Below are 10,892 nucleotides of genomic sequence, written 5' to 3' on the forward strand. Positions count from 1 at the left end.
ACAGGGAGACAGCTCAGGGGGCAGGAGTGCATGAAGGGATGGACACTGGGAAGAGGTAACTATGGGGAGGAAGTGGGAGGGGAGCTGTTGCATTGTGATAAACTGTGGTCAATGACATGAGATAAAGTATATGTGAACTGCTGTATATAAAATGAATTTGCTCTGTAAATCTTCACCCAAATCACAATAAAAAATAAATAAATAAAAAGATTTACAGCCTCAGAACCCAACAGGGGTTGGTATGAGTCTGAATCAACTCAATGGCAGTGAGTTTGGTTTGTTTTGTTTTGGTAGATAAGTAAGACAGAATTTGGTATTGGAAGAGCAGAGTGCTGCTCTAACAGATACCTAAAATGTGAAAGCAGTTTGGCAACTGGGTAATGGGTAGAGGCTCGGAGAGTTTTAAGGCATTTGACTGCCAACCAGAAGGCTGGCATTTCAAACCCACCAGCCACTCCTTGGAAGGAAGTTTGGGCAATCTACTTCTGTAGTGATACTGCCTCAGAAACCCAAGGAGGGGTCGCTATGAGTCAGGTCCAACTTGATGGCACACAACAACAACAACAAGTAAAAGCCTACATTACCTTGAAGAGACTGTTGTTCTAATTACGTATATCAAAGGCAATTATCATGAGAGCTCAAAAGGAAGTGAGGAGAACTGTAACACTGGAAATGGCACAGACGGCAAGAAGCAGAGAAAAGCAGCGGCAGAACCAGGAGAACAGCATGACACGGTGTGGAAGCTAGCCTATGGAGCAAGGGAGTTGAATGCATTTGGACAGAATGGTTCTAGGTGAAGTGGGGTGCCTCTGGACACTTTTTGACAGAGCTAGGCTTGCTGACCCAAGGAGCAAGAGAACTGAATGCCTTTGGGCCAAGGCCTACTGGTAGAGTGGTATGTCTCCGGTACTTACTGGTAGACCTAAAGATATTTGCAACATTTGCTCAATCAGGGCAAAGGCTAGTCCAGCCCAAGAGGTCCAAGGGACCAAGAGGCCAAGGAACCAGGAAGTAGAAGCTGAAGAGAAAAAGAGCATGGGAAATAGAGCTGTCTCTGTATCAAAGGATAGGGCTTTGATCTTTGCGGCCTCAAAGGAACCACTGCCTGCTGGGTCTCAAAGGCTGGGCAACAGTCTAGGTTTCAAAGATTCAGATATTCATCAACTTGATTCCAGAGTGTGAAGCTGCTGCTCATGAGTGCCAGAGGGAAGGTGCCAGATCTGCTGCCCAGATTGGGAGGGCAGGGGTAGGACTGCCATTGTCAAGGGGCAGAAAAACAAGGCCTGCTAGGGCCAAAGGGGTGGAATCTCCATTCAGTTAGACTAGGAGAATGAGGCTGCTCAAAGCCGAAAGAGCAGAGTTGCTGTCCCAGTAGGCTTGAAAGGTGGATCGGAAGCCCAGAGCCAAGGGTCCTCCACCCAGAATCCAGAGAATGTGGCCAACACCCAGTCTGTAGAGAGTCTGCATAGATGGTCTCAAAGAACAGAGGATTGTTTTCAAGCTTTGAGAGCTGATGTAAATGTTCTGCTGGATTTTTTACTTGCTAGATGGGGCAATCTACTTCCATAGTGATACTGCCTCAGAAATCCAAGGAGGGGTCGCTATGAATCGAGTGTGACTCGATGGCACATAACAACAACAACAACAATTAGTGTCCATTATTCTTTCTTTCCTTCTAATTTCTTCTATTTATAATGGAATTCTCTAAGTTTGTGCTTTGTTCCACCATTGTGCTTTATAAGCAGGTGATTTGTATTGTAGATTCAAAGATAAGGAAGAATTTTGCCTCCAGATGGAATTTGGACTTGGAGTTAAGATTTTTGAGATTATATGAAGGATGAAAGTATTTTATATATGGCAAGAACATGAATTTTTGGAGACCAAAGAGTGAAATATTGTGGATTTAATTGTGTCTCCCTAAAAATGTGTCAAATTGGCTGGGCAATAATTCAGTGGTTTGGCAGTTATGTAATGATGTAATTATCCCCCATGATGTGAACTGATGTTAGTAGCCAATCAATAGTAAGAGAATTAGGATGTGATGCAACACCCTTACTCAATCACAGCCCTTATTCTATGTAAAGGGAATTTCCCTGGAGTGTAGCCTGCATCATTGCTTATCTTGCAAGAGATAAAAGGAGAGAGAAACAAGCAGAGACGGAGGGACCTGACTACCATCAAGAAAGAAGAGCTGGAAACAGAGCATGTCTTTTGATTCAGGGTCCCTGTACCGAGAACTTTCTAGACCAAGGGGAAAATAGATGCCAAGAAACCTGTAGATCTCCAAGAAATGACAGGCCCACAGATGTTGAAAGGAGACAAGGACCTTCCTCTAGAGTTCACAGAGAGAAAATCTTTCCCCACAGCCAGCTCTCTGAATTCAGACTTCTAGCCTCTTAAACTGTGAGAAAATAACTTTGTTAATGCCATTGATTTGTTGTCAAATATTGCTGAAGATAATTCAAAAACAGTTGCAGCAGTACATCAACAGGGTATTGCTAGAAATGCAAACTAGATTCAGAAGAGGACGTTGAACAAGGGATATTGCTGATGTCAGATGGATCTTAGCTGAAAGCAAAGGGTACAAGAAAGATGTTTACCTGTGCTTTATTGACTATGCAAAGGCATTTCACTCTGTAGATCATAACAAATTATGGATAATGTTGAGAAGAATGGGAATTCCAGAACACATAATTTTGCTCATGTTATATGTGTATACTGTATGTAGCCCAAGAGGCAGTCATTCGAACAGAACGAGGGGATACTGCATGGTTTTAAATCAGGAAGGGTATGAGTCAGGGTTGTATCCTTTCACCATAATTATTCAATCTATATGCTTAGCAAATAATACAAGAAGCTGGACTATATGAAGAAGAATGTGGCATTAGGATTGGAGGAAGACTCATTGATCATCTGTGATAAGCAGATGATACAACTTCCTTGCTGAAAGTGAAGAGGACTTGAAGCACTTACTGATGTAGATCAAAGACTACAGTCTTCAGTATGGATTACACTCAACAAAAACAACAACAACAAAAAAATCCTCACAACTGGACCAATAAGTAACATCACAATAAATGGAGAAAAGATTGAACTTATCTTTGGATCTGCAATCAACGCCCATGGGTGCAACAGCCAAGGAATCAGATGTATTGGACTGGGCAAATTTGCTTCAGAAGATCTCTTTTAAGTGTTGAAGAGCAAAGATGTCACTTTGAAGACTGAGGTGTACCTAACCCAGGTCATTTACTTATTTATTTTTTTACTATAGCTTCATATGCAAATGAAAGCTAAACAGTGAATGAGGAAGACTGAAGAAAAACTGATGCCTTTGAACTGTGGTGTTGTTGAATGATGCTGAAAATACCATGGCCTGCCAGAAGAATGAACAAATCTGTCCTGGAGGAAGTGCAGCTAGAATGCTCCTTAGCAGTGAGAATGACCAGACTTTATTTTACCTCCTTGGTAAAGTGGAGAGTCAGAGAAAGAGTGGAAGACTCTCAATGAGATGGATTGACATGGTGGCTGCAATGATGGGCTTGAGTATAGCAAGGATAATAATGATGGCACATGACTGGGAAGTATTTAATTCTGTACATGAGGTGGTATGAATCAGAATGGCCTTAACAACAACAACATAATTTATACTAATTTTAGAGTTTATCATCAGAATTCAGGTGTTTACAGTAAAAATGACATTGATGTTCTATGAAAAAGAGAGTAGAAATATCAAAAATATTCCTACCATTTCTTACAGACTTTCTTCTAATTCCACTGAACAGGTTGCTCTATTCAGTCCTTCCTCCATCTGTTGCCAATGAGCTGAGACATAAGCGTCCAGTGCCTGCCAAAAGATATGACAATGTGACCATACTCTTCAGTGGCATTGTGGGCTTCAACACATTCTGTAGTAAGCATGCATCTGGAGAAGGAGCCATGAAAATCGTCAATCTACTTAATGACCTCTACACCAGATTTGACACATTGACAGATTCACGGAAAAATCCATTTGTCTATAAGGTAAGTCCTTAAGACAAACTAAACTAAGTCTGTTGTTGTTATGGTTAGCTGCTGTCTCATTGGCCCCAAACTCATAAAGACCTGATGCACAATGAAATGAAACACTGCCTGGTTCAATGCCATCGCCATGATTGGAGTGTTGTGATCCATGGAATTTCCATTGACTGATTTTTATAAGTAGATCACCAGGCCTTTCTTTATAGTTCATCTTAATCTGATACCTCTGCTGAAATTTGTTCAGAAACAGCAGTATGTAAGCTTCCACTGATAGACGGGTGGTGGCTGAACTTGAAGTTGGTCAGGAATCGAAGTCAGTTCTCCCACATAGAAGATGAGAATCCTCCCACTGAACCAGCGCATCAGAGACCCCCATCATAGCCAATGCAGTATTTTTCATTCAGAGTCTGGATTTTCAGACCCTATCCTCCAGAGTTATTTCTCTTAGTTTTCTGACTGTTGCATCTGCAGCCTTGGGGAAGCCTCCATTTATTCAGTATTTACCATTTTCTTAATTACCTCGTGTTATAAAACTTTCACTTCCTTGTAATCAAAATGATGTTTCATGGAGCAGATGATTCATGGAGAAAAATGAAATATTCAGCAGCTTATTTGCACTTAGGATAACAAATCTGTGCAGACTGTTTATCATATTTAGTATAAACATAGCATTTCCTTTAGTGCTCTGCAATTGACGTTGTTCACATTCATAAACGCCCAGTAAACAAGTCATGGAGCATGAGAAAGGGTCCTGGGGACTCAGATTTGCCTTCAGGTAATATCGACTTGAAGATAAATACTCATAAGGCATTTCTGCCCTTTGTTTCATTAGAAACAAATATATTATTGAAAAATGAAGTCAGTGGAATATTGCTTCATAAAGGCAAGAATGTTAACTAAACCATTCTTAGGCATCTGGAATAATATAAGCTCCACAAAGACTATTTATTTTATAGTCTTTTTTCTGAGGTACATTTAGCACTTGGTGAGTACATCATAAAAATAAATGATTAATTACTATGATAAATCACTGAATTTAAGATGATGGCTTTTGTACCATCAAAGCATAGCTTTTTTTGGGGAGGGGGTAGGGGAATAGGTAATAAAATAATCTACCGTATTATAAAAGGAGTTTAGGTGATTAAGCAAATAGTTGAGTTTCAGCTGCTAATTGAAATGTTGGCTGTTAGGACTCACCCAGCTCCCTTTGGGAGAAAAGACCTGCCAATCAGCTCCTGTAGATATAGATTACAACCTAGGAAACCCTATGGCCCAATTGTACTCTGTCATATAGGGTTGCTATGTATGAGTCAGAATTGACTCAATGGCACACAAGAACAACAACACCGGATTATAAGATCTGATGTGGGAAACTAGTGCTTACTAGAGGAAAAATAATGCTTCATCTTTATCTGCCTGTAATCAAAGACTCCAGGTGCTATATGTGTAAATTTCAAATAATTATAAGGCTTCATTATGTTGGAGTTGAATGTATTATTATTTTAAAAGAATTAAGAGTGAGGAGAGTTTTAAATTGCTGGTAGCCTGGGAAAAATATTTTTGTATAAGGATAGCAAATGAAACCATCAATTTTATGCTAACCAAAGACCATCTACATATGTGCTGTGTTAGGTGGAGACGGTTGGTGATAAATATATGACAGTGAGCGGTTTACCAGAGCCTTGTATCCACCATGCACGATCCATTTGCCACTTGGCCTTGGACATGATGGAAATTGCTGGCCAGGTTCAAGTAGATGGTGAATCTGTTCAGGTTAGTAAATAAAATGTTATTTTAATAGTGGCAACTGATTCACATCTTGACCAGACAGTCATTCATATGCACAAGGAAAGATGTCTTGACAATGTAGACTATCATCTTTTATTGAAACCCCTGTATTTTATTCTTCTGTAGAACTGGGAAACCTCTTTACCTATTTGAAAATATCTAGTCTACTCCCTGTGCCAAAAGTCATGATGATAAGATAGAACTTCCTGTTCTTCTGGTTTATTTTCTAAATGTTCTATTCTGTGTCTCAAGTAAATTGCCAGATTTACATCTTTAAAACCTTCACACCTTAGAAAAACAATATTTCTCTCAGAAGATAAAACTTTTGTGAGAGTTGTTTATTTTTCTCTAATATAATTGGAGTTCTAGAGAATTCTTATGATTTTTTTTATGACTGCATTATTCTGTAATAGAAAGTAAGCAAAAGTTATGTGACTGATAGAATTATTGAAACAAAGCCTTTATTTCTGCAGATAACGATAGGGATACACACTGGAGAGGTAGTTACAGGTGTCATAGGACAGAGGATGCCTCGATACTGTCTTTTTGGGAATACTGTTAACCTCACAAGCAGAACAGAAACCACTGGAGAGAAGGGGAAAATAAATGTGTCTGAATATACATACAGGTAAGAGAAAATGTCTTGGTATTTACTGATTACAAGGGAAAGATGTCTTTGCAGGAGGTGTAATCTCTGAGTGATCGTGTTCCCTTTAAATGTTTATCACTTCCTCTCTTAGAATTGTTGGTATCTGTTGGAGAAAACTGGGTCATTGTTTCCATTTTGAATGGTTCCACATCACCATAAAAATTGTTTCAAAAGCCATTGTTACTCAAGCTTTCAATTCCCCTTACATACAAAATTAGTAGGTGTTCCTGTTGTCTCAGTTTATAACTGTAGTATATTTAGTATGTACTAAATATAAATTCTTTATTTAGTATATAAATCAAATATTTAGTATATACATTCTCCACGCAGTCTTTGTATACTTTTCTCCCTACTATCTGTCCCTGTCTTTTAGATGTCTTATGACACCAGAAAATTCAGATCCACAATTCCATTTGGAGCACAGAGGGCCAGTGTCCATGAAGGGCAAAAAAGAACCAATGCAAGTTTGGTTTCTATCCAGAAAAAATACAGGAACAGAGGTATGACTAATCAGAGAGTAATTCTTTCTTTTTTTTTTTTTTTAAGAAAGTATAAATATGGGAGTTAAAATCAGCATCACCAAGAATACATTTCATTTGAAAAGAATTCTTGCTTACAGACATTAACTCTTAGGGAAAGCAGTGGAAATACTGAAACATTAATGAGCAGTTAGAACAATAAATACCACTTGGGGGATATTTTATGGTTACCGGCTTTTGTTCTCTAGTGAAATTAAAACAAAAAACTCTAGATCTACAAGACCTAGTTTTGTTCTTTTTCTGATATCTGGCTCAAATACAAGTAAAGTAAGTGGCCTTGGAGGGGACTATCCTGGCCTTTTCCCTCAGCTTCCTTTGGTGGGTCTGAGCTCACCATGAGGGCTAAGTCCAGGCTGAAGTTCATGGAAGGTTTCTTAACTGTGAAGCTTAGCATTCTTCTAAGGGCCAATTTGTCTCCTATGGAGTGTTTGGAGAGTTTGAGGAAACTCCTAGGCCCTTGTGTGTTTCTCCTAGAAAGAAGAGTAATATATAATTGGCCAGAATCTAAACAATTCCACTGGAAGCTTTAGGTTCTTGCTAGTACTATGGTTGTACTCAGCCAGAACTCATGTGCTAGAGTAGACCTTAGATGATGGCATGTCCAAACTGGCCTCATGTGACCCAAAGTGTGATTATACTCACTAAAGTCATGCCCAGTCTCCACTCCCTGACAATGTGTTACATCAGAAGCAAGTTGATACTTGGTGCTCTGTTGATATATTGGTTCCTCAGAAGAAATGAGTCTACTTGATTATATTACTTTTTTTGCATGTACACATTCCTTAAAAATACTTTCAGAATATAACTAGTCCTAGAGAGAAAGGAGTTCTAGTGGCATAGTGCCTAAGGCATTTGATTGCCAACCAGAAGGCTGGTGGCTCAAACCACTTTCTGTGGAAGAAAGACTGGGCAATCTACTTCCGTAAAGATTTACCACCTCAGAAACCCAAAGGGGCTCACTATGAGTTGGAATTGACTTGATGGCAGTGAGATTTTTTTGATTTAGAGAGAATAGAATGCTGAGTTTTAATATTTATCTCTATTTTCTCTCAGCTACTTTTATTTTAAATACTTTATCCATGGGTTGACATGCTTACTGATGTTCTTCTGATATATCAAACTACACTTCTGATGTTGATCATTCTAGTTGTTAGGCCCTGTTTCACTCAGAATTAAGGTGGGAATGACTTACAAAAACTGTTAATAATAATGCAGATCACACTATCATAGAAGAAATATGTTTAAGGGAACTACTCTAGGTTATTCAAACAATTTGTACTCTGACTACTAACAAAAAGTTTGGTGGTTTGAACCCACCCAGTGGCACAGAAGAAAAAAAGGGGGGGGGGCGGAATCTGCTTCTGTTAAGATTATAGCCAAGAAAACCCTATGGAGCAGTTCTACTCTGTAGACGATGGGGTCACTGTGAGTCAGAATTGAATCAATGGTAATGACTTCAGTATATTTGAGTCTAACTAGCTTTATTATTGATGAAAATCAATTCCCTATTTTTTCTATACTTTTAAGGACACAAAGGAGGAGGATAACTGAATCTTGGATTGTGGGATGAAGAGGACTGCAATTAGGTTCCATTTGTCCCCAAACATGTGCCAAACCTAGTAGCAGTTATTCCATGTGGATACATATTTTGCACTGTCCTTTTCAGTTATGCTGAGCCATTCTCCTGGGTATATCTCTCACATTCATTATTCAACTTTAGCTGAGCTTTTGACTATGTTATTTAAAGTTTTAGTATATTTTCTTAGTATATCTAAAGTTAACTTTACATGTGGATGATGTGAGCGTCAAGTGTCTTAAAATCTACTACAAGCATCAGTTAACGTGGTGATTTGCAAGTAGTAGGCCCCCAATCAATATTTCCTGAATTTAATTAAATGAAACTGAACAGTATTTGGCCATGTGTATGCATAGCATAGTTTACCAAATCTGTTTAGTGCTCCATGTATATGTATATATATATTTATATTTTAATGACTATAATATATAACAAAGTTTATATAGTGTTGGTGTATATCATTACAGATATTATTTTCTAAAGGAGTGAATTATAAGTTTTAGGGAAAATGCAATTTATATTCAGGCTGCATGCTAAGAAAATAGTAACCATTTTGAAGTTTGCTAATTTTCCTTCAGAAATATGGAAAACACATCTCTGTTATTAAAGTACTTGGTAGCTAATTCAAATCCTGTGGCAATTACAATTCCTCTGAAACACTGTCATTTGTATTGCATCCCTCTTGTTGATCTCGTTAACCATGTGCAGCTGTCATAGAAAGCAGCATTGTTCCCCCTGGATTGTTACACTGACTTGGGCTAAATGTTAGGGGCTCTAACCAAATCCAAGAATCATGCTGGAAAAACACTCTTGAGATGTTCCTGTTAGAACCTTTCCTGGCCTTTTATTCTCAGAAATGATCTTCTTTTTCTTAGCTTAAAAGAATGTGATTATATACAGGACACCATGTTTGGAAATGTTAGGTTAATTTCAACATAGAATGAAGTACTATTGGAATAATTGGCTTGTTTTTTCTTAAATATCTCTGTTAATTTATTAATATCTATCTTTATACAATATAATACAGCTACTTCTGTGTAAAACTGTTTGTCTTTAAATTTAACATTTCATATCTGCACATCAATATGTGTATAAATGTTCTGTTAATGTATAAATGAATCTGCAATAAATTATTTTTTTCACTTATCTCTAGATAGTTTCACTTCAAGAAAATGATACTTATATTATTATTTCTCATTTTAGAATGCCATTTGTAAATGCATTTTATCATTTTACCCGTTACAGACTTTAAACTTTTTTTCTGATTCACTACTGTTACAGTTTTTTGTTTGTTTGTTTGTTTTTTTATCTTAAGTAGGTATAGTCTTAAATGCTCTTCTTATTTAGTACAAAAAAAGTGACCTGTAACAACACTAGACATGAGGAGGATATACAGATGAATATGAAGAGGAACCAACTCTGAAAGTACTCACAATTTTTAGAGATTTTATATATATATATATATATATATATATATATACACACACACACACACACACACAAATAATTAGAGTGAGAATGGGGGAGATTGAAAGATCAGCTGAGTTTGATGATGGTCTTTTATAAAGATGAATGAATGCCATGGAAACAAATCTGCATTTTTTCTAGTAGCCTACAATCAGTGTCTCTAGTTTATCTCTTGCTGTTTAAACCCTCAATGCTTAGCATTGTATTCTGTGCAATGAGTTTGCGTTGCATAAGGTCGCTGATACCTTACTAATTACGCAGTGAACACTAATCAGTCTTCACAGTATCTCATCTCTCTGCTGTGTTGACATTGATAACTCTTTTTTTTTTTAATTTTATTTTTATTCTTTTTGTGAAATTAATTCCCCAAAGTCTTAATGAAAATTAAAACATAAAGAAAAGTTAAAAGAATTGTATAGTTATGTTAGTATGGGAGAAACAAATCAGAAAAGGAACATGACAGTGGGTGGACAATTTGAAGAATGTGACTAATGTTCTGAATTGTACGTGTAGAGATGTTTGAATTGGTGTACATTTTGTTATGTGTGCTTTCAACAACAATAAAAAAGAAAAAAAAAAGTTTGTACAGCTATAGTTATATACAGGCATATCTCAGATATTGCAGGTTTGGCTCCAGACCACTTCAGTTAAGCAAATATCATAATAAAAAGAATCACTTGAATTTTTTGGTTTCCAATGTGTGTAAAAGTTGTGTTTACACTATACTGTGTGCAATAGCAAGGAGCTCTTGTCGTGTAATGCCCAAGGCATTTGACTGCTAACCAGAAGGCCGGCAGTTTAAACCCAACAGCCACTCCACAGAAGAAAGCCTAGGGAATCTACTTCCATAAAGATT

The 10,892-nt window shown here is 37.5% G+C and overlaps 1 protein-coding gene across 1 annotated transcript in view; it reads left to right on the plus strand.

The window, feature by feature from the left end:
- Positions 1-8,544, plus strand: part of GUCY1B1 (guanylate cyclase 1 soluble subunit beta 1) — a 59,058-nt gene extending 50,514 nt beyond the window's left edge. The window contains exons 9-13 of the mRNA XM_007943976.2: positions 3,783-4,020; positions 5,650-5,790; positions 6,279-6,433; positions 6,828-6,954; positions 8,521-8,544. Of these exons, the coding sequence (XP_007942167.1) occupies positions 3,783-4,020; positions 5,650-5,790; positions 6,279-6,433; positions 6,828-6,954; positions 8,521-8,544 (685 nt within the window). The remainder of the gene's footprint in view (positions 1-3,782; positions 4,021-5,649; positions 5,791-6,278; positions 6,434-6,827; positions 6,955-8,520) is intronic.
- The last annotated feature ends 2,348 nt before the right edge of the window (positions 8,545-10,892 follow it).

This window comes from Orycteropus afer, unplaced genomic scaffold (genome assembly GCF_000298275.1).
Source record: "Orycteropus afer afer isolate SDZICR_OR568_19922 unplaced genomic scaffold, OryAfe1.0 scaffold00116, whole genome shotgun sequence".
In the NCBI taxonomy this organism is placed as follows: Eukaryota; Metazoa; Chordata; class Mammalia; order Tubulidentata; family Orycteropodidae; genus Orycteropus; species Orycteropus afer.